Consider the following 15605-nt stretch of genomic DNA (forward strand, 5'->3'; position numbering starts at 1 on the left):
CAGTACGTTGGGCCACTGGATAGGCTTCACTAAAACTATATAAAACAGTGGGATATGTGGTAAATATAAGAAACTAGAAATTATCATGAAACATTTGTGCAAAGACTTTTAATCTCAATTTCTTTATCTCCTCAACTAGTATGTTGCTCACGTAATGACACTGAAGCTGGTAAGCACTTCTCTTACAATTAAAGAAGACAAGGATTTACCAGAGACGCTTAAAGTGCAGATAATTGATCTAAGCACGAAAATATCTCACAGACCAGGAGCACAAGCACTTAAGTAATTATATGTTTACTTTTTCATATTTATGCAATCAGTGATCAATTATATTTTCAGTGAGCTAATTTCCACTTCGCTTATCCTTTTAAACAGGGATTCTTGGACAAAGCAGTATATTTTATATGACCCTCTTTACTATGTTTTCCCAGGTTTTTTACATCTTAAAATTTTTTGTAGGTAAATTGAGGTTATAAGTATTGATTTAAAAAACTAAAGTTGAAGAAGTGAGCTGCGCTGGCCTGCCTGCCTAATAAAGACTCTTTTGGAGCCCTGCTTCATTCAGTGTTTAACATATATTTACCTTTTAGTTAAGCTAGCCATTCATACATGTGTAGCTTGTCTTCAAACCACATTTTGTTAAAAAGTGCTAAAAGTAATACCAAGACTGGCTTCACAGTCAATGCCAGATTAATTGGCCAGAGTGTCCCCTCTTTCCTCCCCCCAGCTAAGTTGGTTATCTTTGTTACCTTCAGCTAAATAAGTGACTAATACTGCTTTTGCACATATTCCTGTTTCACCTGAAAATCTCAAAGCACTTCACAAAGGAGATTAAGGATTAGCCCCATTTAAAGAGTGGTTGTATAATAAAATACAGAGTTTTGAAATAATAGGTATAATGGACAACGTGGCCTGTGTCCAGTATATAGGTCTGTTCTCAAATCAGAGTTCATTTCCCAGCTCTGCACAAACTTCCTGTGGAATTTCCACCAAGGAACTTACTTACTCACTCCCTTAGGTGCTGCATCTAGAAAATGGATCTGTGCATGCTTTTTCTAATTCAAGTTAGCATATTGGTGGTGAGAGCAGGAGAAGTAATTTTAACAGATGCTGGTTTTTTTCCACTTTTATGCAGAAGGCGGTATCACAGAATACCTGTTTTAAATATTCTGGTGTAATGTGGTTTCACTGGGCAGATTGAGGGACACATAACTAGGACTTGGCCCAAAAATAAAAAAGGAGACATTGGAAAATATAGTTGTCAATGAGGCTTATTCCCAAAAATGTGAAAGTGATTATTTTACTAATAAAATTTCATAAAAGAAAAGATGGATCTAATCTACTTTATAATAGGCCCATGATTATAGCCTTAGTTATGACACTTATATCTCCTTTCCTTTAAAAAGGAAAAAAAAAAAAAAAATCACATCTCTATGGACCTGGGCCTAAAACTGACTTCCCTGCTCATAAGTCTTCACCACTAAAACTGAATGAAGATCTTAATAGTCAGTTGTAGAAAACTATGTATTTTTTTCTAAGGTGCAACCAATCAACATAATCTCACATTCAGATATCTGGTTCCTGCTTCCACTGAAGTAAATAATAAAGAACTACCATGGATATCAAAGGGAGCAAGACTGGTTCCATAACTTGCAATCAAATCTGTAGGAATGGGTTCCAAACGGGCTGTCCTACATCATTAATAACTTTTTTCAAATATAGCACAAGTGTACTGTCTCTGCATAAGAGAATTAGTTACAGAGAATGTGATCCTGAATTTAAATGAAATTAAGTTTAGTTTAGCTGGTAAGGACATTAAAATTGCAGGGCTTAACTTAGTCTCCTGTTGAATTCTTCTCTCTGTGTAGCCTGTGCTGTCATTTAAACTGTTTAGCTTCATTTAACATAAGGTATTTCTTTCACACCTTTTTATATGCAAGAATCACCTAAAATCCTTTGGCATTAAGTTAGTCCTATGAATTTAGGATACTTCTTAAGAGAGTTCTGGCTAATGACTAGGTGCCCCCTGTCTCGTGTTCACTTATGTCTTGCCTAAAACACTGTGATTTTCCCGTTTCGATGTTGGTGCAAAGTGGAGTTGCAGCTTGTATTCCATTTATACATTGACATAATATACTCTTGAATATTCAATGAAAATTGCTTTAAAACATTTCTTGTCTTCATTTACAGAGTGGAAGCAAAGCTTGAGCACTGGTATGTAACTGGATTGAAACAACAAAACATTGTACCTTCTCTTGTGGCTTCCATAGGCGATACCAAATCATCTTTACTTAAAATAGCATTTGAGACAAATCCAGAGGATAGTACTGCTGACCAGAGTCTTATAGTTGAATCACAGCCTGTGGAAATCACATATGATGCTGTGAGTAATATTCAAATTAGAAATGTATGGGAACACCTTTTGTTCTCTCTCAACTTCATTGTCTTTGCATCTCCTTTCAAAGGCTATACCAAAATAGTTATTCATCTTTTCTTTAATTTTTTGCCATCTCAGTTTAATATTTAAGATATATTTAATTTATCTTTTGGAAGTGATGCACTGTGTATTGGATGATTATGTATAAACTGATATTATTTGTTTTTAAAGAAAACAATAAATTCAATGGTGGAATTCTTCCAGACAAGTAAAGGAATGGATCTGGAACGACTAACATCAGCCACATTGACAAAGTTGGAAGAAATTAAAGAAAGAACTGCTACAGGTAAATAGATACAAGTAACTACTGTTGATAAGTGAACCCTTAAATATTAGTAGAGAGTCTGGAGGCCTTAGTTTTTGTTACTAAACGTATTAGTTTTGGTATTGCAGTTTAAATAAATATCACACCATGGGATCTCTGAATCAAAATTGCTATGAGTTCTGTTTCTCTTGAGTCAACACAGAGATAAGTGATAAACCTCCAAAAAGAATGCTTTCTAACAATACATTGAAAAGTTGTCTTAAAAACTCATAAGATATTAGTATACAGAGAAGTTAACCAAAAAGATGTCTGTATTAAAGATTGATCACATTTAATGTGTAACTGCTTAAAATGAAAATGAATGACTTTTACCTTGGTATAGTATAGTTTGTTCCATGTCCCATACCTAATGGTTACAGATGTGAATATATTTTTTGTCTTTTAATCTATCCTTTTCCTTATTTAAGGACTAGCTCATATTATTGAAACACGGAAAGTCCTTGACTTGAGGATTAATCTGAAACCATCCTATCTTGTGGTTCCACAGACGGGTTTTCACCATGAAAAGTCAGACCTCCTTATTTTGGACTTCGGTACCTTTCAGGTATGCAATTGGTTTCCTCTAGTTTCACTTGAGTTCAAAAAAGAGGAAAATACTACAATTATTTTTTTGTTCCCAGAAGATGATTTTCTGTTGAATAAGACTGCCAGCCCTTTACATATCATTTCACTATAGTTACTGGTGTGGAGGATCGTTTTAAGACTGACAACAGTGCTGATCTGTGGTCGGAAAGAAGACAACTGTTTATAAACCCATTAGTATCATTTGCATAATGAACCTCAGTCATAAACACATGAATAAGAATGATCTAGAAAAACTATATTGCACTCTTTGTGAAATGTGGTTCCATATATCAAACGAGTTAAATTGTAAGAGCTATGTGATTTTTAGAGCCATATCTTTCACTTGTTCGTAAAGCACTGTGTGCCTACATTTTTCAGTTAAGTAGTCTTCCTTTTATTTAACCAATAAGAAGACTTAAGAAAAGTTACTGAGCTACTTGGAGCTGTGAAAGTTGATGCTATGGTGTTGCTGAAAAGCTGAAACTTGAAATCCCATATAAGTTGACTAATATATTTTCATAGACATGACGTGATTTATTTTACAAAAATCAAAATAAACCTTAGTAAACTTGCTCTATTTTCAGTTATATCTTACCTTTCATTCTGTTGTGCATCTGAAGCTGGTAAAATATCTGCTCCTTTGGAAGCTTTTCATTAAGGATAATGGTGCTGACATGATTTCTTAGATACCTCTTCTGATGTAGTCAAACCGAAAATTACAGACTGTAAAAATCTAGTTATTTTGCCTGTACTGAAATTAATAAAATTGTGTGTGTATAAATTCTGTGCTTTTAGTAGATGTACTTTTATTTCTTTCAACTGCTTGTTATCTGTTCCACCAGTTGAGCAGCATAAATCAAGGTGGTCATCAAGCTTCCAGTTTTTCATCCTTGGAAGAGATTATGGACAAAGCTTATGACACGTTTGATGTAGAAATAAAAAATGTACAACTTCTCTTTGGCAAAAGAGGTATTAAAACATAATCATTACCTAATCAAAGAACAATAAAAATGTTTAAATGTATATTAATAAATGGTGGTTTGTTCTTAAAGTAATAGTTAAATGTCATGTAAAGAAAGCACAAATTAAAACTGTGTAAAACTCCCATTACTTTGAATATTCCAACATCTTGAGTAAAATGACCATTTGTTCTCTGGAAATCTGTATTATTGCGGTACTCCTGCAAGTGTTAGCAAGTAAGTTAGGGTTTGGTAATTTACTATTACTCACCTATTGATAGGCTCATGATTTTGTTTTGTTTATTTGAATTAATAGTCAGCTCTGAGTAGCGACAAATATATATATGATTGTCTCTTATGATGATTTTCTTGTGGGGACACTTAGGTTAGGAAAAATGTTGTGAGGGAAAAGAAGAAATCTGACATAATGATAATGGCTGAGTCCATATCTCTCACTTCTGGGTTTCAAGGTTATAAGTGAAAATACTTTTTGGTGTTGGTCCATGCTAGATGCTGATAAAGCATGGTATTAGGAGTGGTGGTTTTCTGACCTGTGGAAGTCCATGCAATATCTTGCCGATATGAATCTAGGTTTCTGCAGTTCATTATATGGGCTGGGGTTTTTTTTTTACAGTAATTTTTACGTGTTTTTTCTGGATTATTTTTATATTGTCTCTTCATTACAAATTGAAGCTTGTTGGAGTTTAATTTTTAAATTGGATAAACACTTCTTCAGGTGAAGACTGGAAGAAGGCTCGATTTCAGCATCCGTCAGCTTTGCACATATTACAGCCTATGGATATTCATGTGCAATTAGCAAAATCAATGGTGGAGAAAGACATCAGAATGGCTAAGTAATGTATCAACACAATTAATTTTTGCTTAGTTATTTGTGCTTACTGGAAAAGAGCATTGTTATTGAAGCCCAATGGGACGAGATGAGTTTGAAGGTAGTTATATACCTGGTCTTAAGTTTCTCCTTATTATAGGCAAAGTCAATAGCTACACCTATAGTTTAGGCTGCCCAACAATTTACATGTTGCTTGTAACTTTGCCAAACTTGAATCATTTGGACTGAAACTTTCCATATTGAGTATTGGCTGCAGGCTAAGATTTTTGTAAAGTTTCTGCTAAAACAATCCAGCCTTTGTGAGAATCAGATGAAGGAAAAATGCCTTGTTTTGCCTCTATTAAATTGCTAAAGTGTCTCCATGCTTTTGAGCAAGAATCCATTCTCATGTCAGGGATGTGCTTTTTGCCCACATTTGGCTAGAGTTGTGAGCCTCTGAAAAATGGCATGTGGATACTTGTTAGCATTTGGCAGCTAAATTCTCAGAAGATTCCATCTGAATTGACTATGCTCCGTGTTCACACAGCTCCTAGTTGCCGACTGGTTTGCAGTAACCTATCCTTCTCAAAATGATTGCACATGTACATTCCAGTCTTGATGTGGGCACTGTCCTGAGCATAGTTGGAAATTTTCCACTCAGAGGTAGCCTTTCGGAAAGCTCAACCACACTTTGCTGTTGCACACCGCTGTGTGTAGTTATAAAGGGAAGAGCCTCTCCCAGCTTCCCTCAATTCTTTCTTACTGCCTGTGATGGTAGTTGGCATCTGTTGGTCTTGCTTTAACAAGTGCTTTCAGCTTGTTTTTTCTTGTATATAGTTGGTTATTAGGGTTAGTTAGTGTTTGTCGAGTTAGTTTAGTGTCTGTTAGTTTTTTCTTGGTTCCCCAAGTTTGGGGTTGCATTATTGATACTAAGGAATGTCTTGATCACTGGGCTTCAAGCCCCGCTTTTTTACAATGCCATGATTTTGTGATTGGGTACGAGACTTCTGGGACATACGGCTTCTTGCACATATGTAGGGTGGTGCGCCAGATTGCATCTCAGTGTTCTACAAGGTTGGCTGGCGTCAGTGTTTTTATTGAGCTACTGCCATCTGAACACTGTGTTCAGGGGGCCCCTTAGATTTCAGACTCTCTAGACTGGACTGTTGGGCAAACCCTGACAATGTTTGTGTAGAAGTTCATTTGTCCCCCTCAGCCATTACTCATGCTACTAACAGATGCATCTGTTTTAGGTTGGGGAGCTCATCTGGGTTCCCTTCAATTGCGGGGATTATGGTCTGCAAAGGACCTGATTCAGCAGGTAAAAGGAAGTTGAGAACTAACTGGCGGGTGTATCAGGTTTTCTTACCCAGTTTCAGGGAAAAGGCTTGCTCACTATCATAGACAGCGGCAATGTTCTATCTCAGCAAGCAAGGAAGTGCCCACTCATTCCTGCTCTGCCAACAGGCAGTTTCAGTGGGATTTTTTGTATTACCAACTCGATGTATCTCAAAGCCGCTTAGCTTCCGGGAGTGCAGAATGAGCTGGCAGATGGCCTAAGCAGGACATTTACAAGTCGTCATGAGTTGTCTCTTCATCCAGATGGAGCCAGGTCCATTTTTCCAGCCCTGCGGGGCTCCACGGATAAACCTATTTGCAATGAGATAAAACGGGAAATGCCAACAGTTCTGTTACCTGCAGGGTCACTGTCTGAGTTTCCTAATGGACACTTTCCTGTTGCCTGGAGAAACGATCTATTGGATGCTTTCCCACCAATTCCACTCCTTCACAGGGTGCTGCTAAAAAATCAGACTGAACCATGCCCAAATCATTCTTATTGCCCCAACATGAGCAAGGCAGCACTGATTGTCCGCTGTCCTGTCCCTTTTGCTGAAAAAGCTGATACTGCTTCCATTGGACCCTGATATAATTTCTCAAGACCATGGTTGTCAGCTCCACCCAAACCTACAGGGCAATCTTATGTGAAGTGTTTTTGTTCAGAGTTTCGTGCTGCAAATAATTCCTCCACATTTCTATCTAAAAGCACAAACTACACTGCTGTTCACTGAACAAAAACTTTCAAACATTGTGGCAGTTGCATATGTTTTAAATAAAGTAGCCCCAGGTGGGTTGTCCCCACATCTTAACTTAAGATGTATGTAGAGGCAGTATGTCCGGCTTGTGCGGCAAGGATCACCTTATGTTGTTCTCCAGCCATCAGGATGGGTAGCACAAAGAGTGAGCTGGGAGGAGGAGGGAGTTATGACTAGCCCTCTGGGCTTCAAGCAGGAAGGGGAAATGGGCTATCTGTGAAGTTCAGTGGGGGGGAAGAAATCTCCATTTAGCTTGGGTTTTTAATGTAGTTCCACTAATAGGAAGTTTTTGCTATGACTGTGTTAAGTATAGGTACTAGCAGCCCTGAACAAAGATGTCGGTATCGTCAGCTTCTTTGCTCCAGCAGTTAACCACATGTTAGAATTAAAAATTAGTAAACATCTTAGTATGTGCTGAAAAGCTGGCTTGCATGTAACTTCATCCCAATATTACACAGTGTGTAATATTCACATTGCCTTTTTTTTTCTTCTCTCCCCCCAGGTTTAAAGTTTCAGGAGGACTTCCCCTGGTGCATGTGAGACTTTCTGACCAAAAGATCAAGGGCATTTTTGATCTGATTGATAGCATTTCATTTCCTCAGACATCAACCATGTCAGTTCCAAGCACAAAGGTAAACTGAGTAGAATGATGGTAAAGTTAAACTAAAACATGATAATATAACTTCATAAAATCCTTTTAGTGAGCACTAAAATGTCAGTGCATTCATTTGTTTAGTATTTACAGAACACAGATATTGGTAGCTAAAAGAAGGGTACAGGATACCTGAAGAAAAATACAGTAAAATGTTGATGAGTTGCTGTAAATTATGATGAAGGTAGTCTTCAAAGTCTACCTGAACATACCCAGCTAGCCTTATTTGAATAGAAATGTATTATAATACCTTGATTTAAAAGCCCAAATTAAAATTTGGGTAGTGTCCACAAATGTTTTGGGGGAAGCAAGATGTATTTTCATGAGAATATAAATAAGCATGCTGAAGTAAAAAAAAAAAAAAGTTAAAATAGTAGATCAGTTTCTGTGCTTGGCAATATTTTTCTAGGTACCTGCTATCCCCCTGATTACCAATGTAAGAAAAGGGTTACTTGATACATCAATATTGCTGGAAGGAGTAGAGTCAGGTAAGAAAATATTTATACTAATTTCTAAAACTAAAAGTCTGTAATCTATTTAGCAACAACTGTGCTAGGTGTTTCTGATTGTGAAATGAATGTTCAGTGGACAATAGATACCTATGGATACCTATGAATTGCAAAATTTAAGGAGGTCTTGCAGATCATGCTGATATTATCTTAAGACACTAAGCTTGCTTTTTAAAAATAAAACATTAATTAGTTTCTTTGGTTTAGAAGATAGCTTTCACAATGTAAATTAATGTATGGAAGGCTTTCCTAATCTGAGATTATAGTCATTGAGTGGGATGTTAACTTGTGGTGTTTGGACCCTGACTGTCATAATCACTTTGCACTCATAATTACCATGTTTAGAAACTTGTAGGAGGTAATATATGAAGAGGTGTCAAACAGTCTAGGTAAATACAGAATTGATAATGACAAACAAATCAGTATGTCACGGTACTAGCCATTGCAAAGAACATTTGCTTGTTTTTATATTTGGCTGTCAGTTCCACAGACAGCATAAAAATCTTACATGTCCTTATTTCTTAGAATCTGATGAATATTTTGATGCCGAAAATGGTTTTTCAGTAACTGAGAAGGCTCTACTTCAAGGACATGAACTAAGAAACAGAACAGAGGCTATTAATGAGGAGTTCACCGACCTTCAACTGAAGTTTGAAATTAAAGAGGCATGTGTTTTTTCTTTAAATTGCATTAGTCCCACTTAGTCTGAAGGACCTTTGTAAAGCAATTATTATATGATCCATTATATGTCCAAGTGCACTCCCACTGGCCTAATGAACAACACAACATTAGTCAAGTGTAACTGCAGAAAATAATACATTTACTTTAGTACCATAATCCATCAGGCTTCCAAAGGGAACCATATGCAGTAACTTGATAGTGATGCCACATATGTAGGAGGAAGTTGAAACAGCAGGAGGGTCGTTAACCAAGAACCAACTCTAGGAGTTTGCTTCTGCTTTGTAACAGCAAAATTCTACTGAAAATATTTTTGTTCACCAAAAAATTAGATATTAGATTCCATTGCGTGCCCTTTCCATTATGCTTCAGGTAGTTCAGATCTTAACAGGCCTCCTTCCTTTTCAGACTCTTGTGCAAGAGTGCTATTTGTTAAGGAATATAAAGCAGTAAAGGTAGCAGCAGTTTCACTTTCCTCTTCCTGATTAAAAGAAAATGGAACATCAGATATGAAAAAAGATGATTTGATACCAGTCTGTTACTGATACTTGTGTAATTTTTACTCGTGTAGGTGGTTTTAGAACTTACAAAGCAACAGAAAATAGAGGAAACAATACTTGTATTTAATGTAATGCAGCTTGGAACAGAAGCTACAGTCAGAACATATGACTTAACAGCTGTATCTTACTTAAAGAAAATCAGTTTGGATTACCACAAAATTCAAGGTAACAAAAATAATGAAACAAAATGGAGGATAAGAGTAATAGTGTCTCTGCTTAGTAGACTTCATAGTTAAACCTTTTTGTACCAGGGCTTCGATTGCTTACCCTAACCTTTGAGAGAAAACTGATATAATATGACAGATAGGTTTGATATTTAGAATGAGCCCCTTCTCTTTTGAGGCTGCAGTTGTGAGGGCCCATATAGTTGTGTGCAGTTCTCCACATGGAACTTTTGTGCAGGCACAGTTGACATCCACCTGGTTTTCCGTGCTTATCTAGTAAATGAGTAATTAAATATCTCAGTTGTAGCTGCAAAATGGTGGAAGTCAAGGTTTAAAAATCTGGTACTTAAGCTTTGACACACATGCAAATTTTTAGGAGGATAATTAGCACTTAGAAAATCAAATCACTTTTTTTAGTAACATGTGACAATGTATCTGTTGTAGAGTGGGAAGGGGATTTATTTAAATTTATTCCAAAGAAACTCCTATTTATTGTTTATCTTACTGACAGTTCATGGAAAACCAAATGCAAGGACGGAATCATTGATACAGGATAATTCATGAGACTATCTCAGGAATTATGATTTCTTATATTTACTCTCAGTGGTTCTTTTACATACCTTAGGGAACACCATGATTGAGGCCAAGTAAAATAATCACAATTATTAACCATGGCTATTTTATTATTAAGGAAAGGAAAAGAAAACTTTCAACAAAACAGACCAGTGACAGAACACAACTGATAACTGTTTTGGTTAATCTAGGTACACAAGTGCACAGTTCAAGCTCTGTAAGAAGAACTTCCTAATACTTGTTAGTTAATTTTGGTGTACACAGTAAATGTTGTCCATGTTGCTGTCTTGACTACCTTGTGAATAAAGGATTCAGTACTGAGACATTTAAGCAGAACCTATTCCATTTGTTAATACTTTTTTTTTTTTCTTTTCTTTTTTTTTTTTTGACAGAATGCTTTGTAAAAGATTTTTCAGGGGCACATGTGAACGCTCATCACCCAGAACACATGCACTTCTAATGCAAAGGCATCTACCTTTCTTACGTGCTTTTCTAAAAATTACAGCCATTTACACTTTTTAATATTCTCATTCTTTAATATAAGTATTTTAAATATGGCAAAATAATAGGTACAAACCTGTGTAACGACCCACTATTGACTTGTCATTGCCTACCTAAATGCTCAACTACGGAGGTATACGTAGATTCTAGGTTATTGGTTCAATGCTTTTGGCAGAATCACATTTTAAATTGTTAAATAGAAAATTATGTCTGAGGAGAAGGGTTTCATAAAATCACTTCACTACTTACTTCAATATTGTGAAAGCTAACTTCTCAATATGCTCTCATTTGGTATGTTACAGGTAAAAAACAACCGCTTCACTTAATTAGCTCTTCAGATAGACCTGGATTAGACCTTTTGAAAGTGGAATATATCAAGGTACATGCTTACTATTGATTAAAATGATCTGTGAAGTGGATCTGATAACAAGTTAAAAATTTAGTATCTACACAAAACGTAAATGAGTGCAGTCTATACAATGCAATGGGTCGTTCAGTTTGTCTATCTTGAGCCTTTTATAACTTTTTTTTCCCTTTCAGGCTGATAAAAATGGTCCAAAATTTCAGTCAAGTTTTGACAACACTGAACAAACACTTCAGGTAAGTGAGTTTTTAAAAAAAGTGTCTAGTATTAGCCTCTTCACTTGGCAAGTCAAAGCTGAGACTCACTGAAGAGTGGCATGTTAGCCTGACTTCCCTAGCTAAAGTGGTATGTTCTCAATTCGAGTTAGGTAAATTAAGATAAAAATCCTAGTAACGACAGGGCAACTTGTAGTTTCAGCAGGTCAAGTTGAAGTCTAGGTTCCTCCATTGTCTTATCTTGACCTACAAACTGTTGTGAAAACTACCAGTTGCTTGGTCTTCACTAGGGTTTTGCTTCAATCTAGCTGACTCGAGATAACACACCCTTCCTCCTTCTTTACCCGCCTGTGGAAACAAGGCTTTGGAGTCCAGATTGCCGCCATACCACTCCAACCCTGCCTCTGACACATCCCTATGCTTAGGGGTTCATAGGAGACGGCAATAGTAGTAGCCCCAACTTAGGAAAATTCTCAGCTGCCCATGTAGGGCAGTTTTCGTGTCCCTATGTGCCACTCTGGCAGTGCAAAGAGGCCCAGCTCTCCCAGAAGCTGCTAAGTTGGGTATGGATCAGAAGTCTCATCCATTCCCTGCCAGTGAAGTGAAATATGTGCTTAAAAGTCTTACTTAAGGCACCAGTTTTTTTAAATGACTAGATAACTGTAACATTTGTCAAATAGAGAGCTCTATATTGATGCTAATTTTTACTCCATAATACAAGAACAAGGAGGTATTAAAATATAAAGGAACAAATCTAATTTTGTGAAAAGGAAATGAACAGCGTACACGTGACTTGTGGTACTCGCAATATACTTTGGTGAAATGTCAGAAGAGATTAAAACAACCTTAGAGGGGGAAAAAACAATCTCCAGTAACTGTGCCTGAGATTAAAAACTACAAAGCTGTCAGTTTTCTTACCTTGGGCATATTACCATTTCATGTCAGGTAGGAACTTGTTCCCTGATGTAAGCTGTGACTGATGAAAGGAGTGCATTGAGGATGAAAGCATCTTCTTTTGAAGCATTTGTCAGTTACTGTCAAACTGAAAATTTGGTTTAGATGGTTTACTAGAGTGCTTTAAATTGAGTCTGTGAATTCTGTTTGTTCCCAATTTAGATTTTTTAATACTTTTGTGAATCCTTCCATATATTTAGTTGAATTCTTGGGTACATATTTAGTGTTAAATCTTTACATTCCTTAATGTAAAACTGTGAAAATTTGTTTAAAAAAAAAAAAGGTGATAGAACTAAACTTAGGCACACTGTTGCATGGCTATATTTGCATAATTTTCATGAAAATGAAGAGTTATTGCTGATGGTTCACAGATGAATTAATCAAGCTGTGGCCTAATTAAACCACATCTCTTGCATCTTGTCTGCCTTTTTGCATTTCTGGGGCAACTATAGTGTGGTGTATGACTGGCTGATACATCTAGCATAGCACAGGTTTTTGGTAACAATCAGCTGAAATGTGTTTGAAAGCTTTATTTTGTCCAGCTGAGAACAGACCATTTAATAATGCAAGTGTTCCTCTGAAGAACTTTCTGGGAAGGTATTTTCTGCATCTTCTGGTAATTAATATTATGCATTTTTCCCAGCAGACTTAAGTTTTCAGTGTAGCAAAGGTTTTTTTTTGCATCAATTAAAGAGAACCAGAAAACACAAGCTTAAAAAACAGTGCAGGAGAAACTACTCAAAGGATATGCTGGAATCAACTAAGAAAAACCCCCCTCACAAATAGTCGAGTGTTTGATGTCTTTTTTGTTTAGTTGCATGTCATTTTGTTCTTGTATGATGGGAAGATGAAGCCAGATACTTATTGGTGATTACATATTTGTGTCATGTTCTTGTATTGTCACCCTGTAAACCTAAATCCCAATCCATTCAGCATCTCTATTCATGGAAGTGATCCACACAATAAATGAAAATGTTACCTGCAGTTTACTTTTTGTGATTAGGATTATTTTGTTTTAAACAGGTGGCCTTTTCATCATTAAATCTTCTGCTACATACACAGGCCCTTCTCTCTACTATCAATTTTCTAACAGCCGTTATTCCATCCAGCAGTCAAAGTACTAGTGATACAGGACATGCACAAACACAAGGAGAAAAGCAGCAAAAAGATACTAGTGTGAGGAAAGGTACAGTGAATGTTTTTGGCAACCCTAATGTTATTCAGCATGTCATTTTGGGTTGAAAGGGATAGATTTAAATTGTTAGATACTAAGTAATTTAGTTTTAAAAATCACTGCAATATTTGGTGTGAAGAAACAAGAAATGGTAGGCCAGTTCTTACTAATTGTTTCTCTGATGGCCAACTCAGGGGTGTTGCTTCCATTGTTTAGTCACAGGAGTTCTTTTACATAGCTTAGGAGACACCATCATCAGGATCAAGCAAAATAATGACAGTTATTAACTATGGCTATTTTGTTACTGAAGTAAGGAAAAGAAAACATTAAACAAAACAAATGACTAAGTACAACTGATAAACTGATTACTTCCATTACAATTTCTGCTGTATGTCTCTCCGTGGAGAGATTTTAACAGAGATGAGACCTCTGTCAGAACACCTCTGAGGTGTGCTTTCCTCTTGGTAAGTTAAATCTGAAGTATATTTTTCCTAAAGTTATTGTGAATCCATTCTTTAGTATATCCTTAGATAAATCAGAATGTTCATAGATGGGCAAAAGATGGAGTAATTGTAAGACAGTTGTGACAGAGGCAGCACTCTGTACCAGCTTCCCAAGAGCTATGAAATGCATGTGGGCCAAGAAATGGACCACTGTGGCAGAAGAGCAGTTTAAAGCTTAACTGATCTGTTTATGGGTGATAGGTTTGCGTCTTCTGCAGCGAAAGTTACTGCATAGACAGTTAACCAACTATGAGCATTTAAACTTCAGTGTTGAGATTACTTTTAGCAGTGAAAAAGCTGCTGGTTAATATAAATGTCAGTCAGCACTTTTATTGATCAACACACATATTTAGTCTCAAATTTTAAGAAAATAATCCTTTCTTATCCAAGCAATAAAATTAATCATGAAAGTAAGGCCACCTATACATAGTAGATGTGAATTGATAAATTACTGATGGGCTTTTGTAACTAGAAAATATTTATGAATCGCTATAACAACTCTGACTTTATAATTGACATTTTATATACAAATTACTTTAAACATTGACTGCATTTAAGCCTAATGTAGCCATGCTCGATTTCTCTAAAATGATATCCACAACAGGGAGCAAAAGTGGGTGTGCTACTTTAAACAGGGCTCCAGGCAACTGCTGGCATTTAAAACATGTCATATAGACTAGATCTGAGCAGGTTATGCTGCTTAAAATGCTATTGGTTATGTGGAACCCTGTCAAGATTAGCACTTCCATTGATGGTATAAACAATGATGATGAATCAGAGGCAGTGATGGTAGGAGTTCTTAAATTAAAAAAAAAAAAAAAAAAAAAAGATTAGTTTAGATACTCCCTTTGTCTGCTTGACAGGGGCCAAAGGGCTTCAAAATACATTTTAAAAAAACTGGATTATGATATTCTTTGTTATTTTTACTTAGTAGTGACCAAAATTACCAAGGATAAGGATGTTGTTGACTTCAAGCTGTTTGCCAAGTTGGATGCCTTCTGTTTAAATGTGTGTGATGAAAAGAACAACATTGCTGAAATCAAAATACAAGGTAATGGTGCTTGAGTAAAGACAGTGACTGCTAGACTTGTTAGTATATTAGTGGTCGTTTCTTGTATTGCTTTTTATGTGGTTATTAAGTATATCTTACTATGAAGGTGTGAACTTTCGTTCTTTCACTTTTTTGGGATCCATTTCTGGTGCTCCAAGTATATGTATACTGAAGCCATCTGGTGCCCCAAGTTTTAATATTTTTAATAATCACACATGATGTAAAATGTTTCCACTTTGTAACACGTAAATAAAGAAAATTTAACATACATTATCTGTGATGTAACTTTAAAACTTAATTAACTGAAAAATAATACCCAGCTTTTAAAAAGCATTTTTTATCCATAGATTTCAAAGCACTTTACAAAAGAGGTCAGCATCATGATTCCCATTTAAAGATGGGGAAACTCAGGTACAGGGCAGGCAATGACTTGCTTGAAGTGACCCATACGGATTAGAACAAAGGCCTCCTGAGTCCCAGTCTGTTCCTATATTCTCTAG

The 15605-nt window shown here is 36.2% G+C and overlaps 1 protein-coding gene across 3 annotated transcripts in view; it reads left to right on the plus strand.

Annotated features, from left to right (window-relative positions):
• Positions 1–15605, plus strand: part of VPS13C (vacuolar protein sorting 13 homolog C) — a 139543-nt gene that overhangs the window by 26154 nt on the left and 97784 nt on the right. For 2 of the 3 annotated variants that reach the window (XM_067534730.1, XM_067534732.1), the window contains exons 12-25: positions 140–282; positions 2191–2383; positions 2609–2723; positions 3170–3306; positions 4169–4295; positions 5022–5139; positions 7710–7839; positions 8269–8347; positions 8894–9033; positions 9618–9771; positions 11147–11223; positions 11385–11444; positions 13401–13563; positions 14986–15105. In XM_067534730.1, coding sequence (XP_067390831.1) covers positions 140–282; positions 2191–2383; positions 2609–2723; positions 3170–3306; positions 4169–4295; positions 5022–5139; positions 7710–7839; positions 8269–8347; positions 8894–9033; positions 9618–9771; positions 11147–11223; positions 11385–11444; positions 13401–13563; positions 14986–15105 — 1756 coding nt within the window. The remainder of the gene's footprint in view (positions 1–139; positions 283–2190; positions 2384–2608; positions 2724–3169; positions 3307–4168; positions 4296–5021; positions 5140–7709; positions 7840–8268; positions 8348–8893; positions 9034–9617; positions 9772–11146; positions 11224–11384; positions 11445–13400; positions 13564–14985; positions 15106–15605) is intronic. The other variant, XM_067534731.1, reaches the window with a different exon arrangement.

Source organism: Emydura macquarii, unplaced genomic scaffold (assembly GCF_026122565.2).
Source record: "Emydura macquarii macquarii isolate MOO-44397 ecotype Brisbane River unplaced genomic scaffold, CSIRO-AGI_Emac_v2 contig_3451, whole genome shotgun sequence".
Classification (NCBI taxonomy): Eukaryota; Metazoa; Chordata; order Testudines; family Chelidae; genus Emydura; species Emydura macquarii.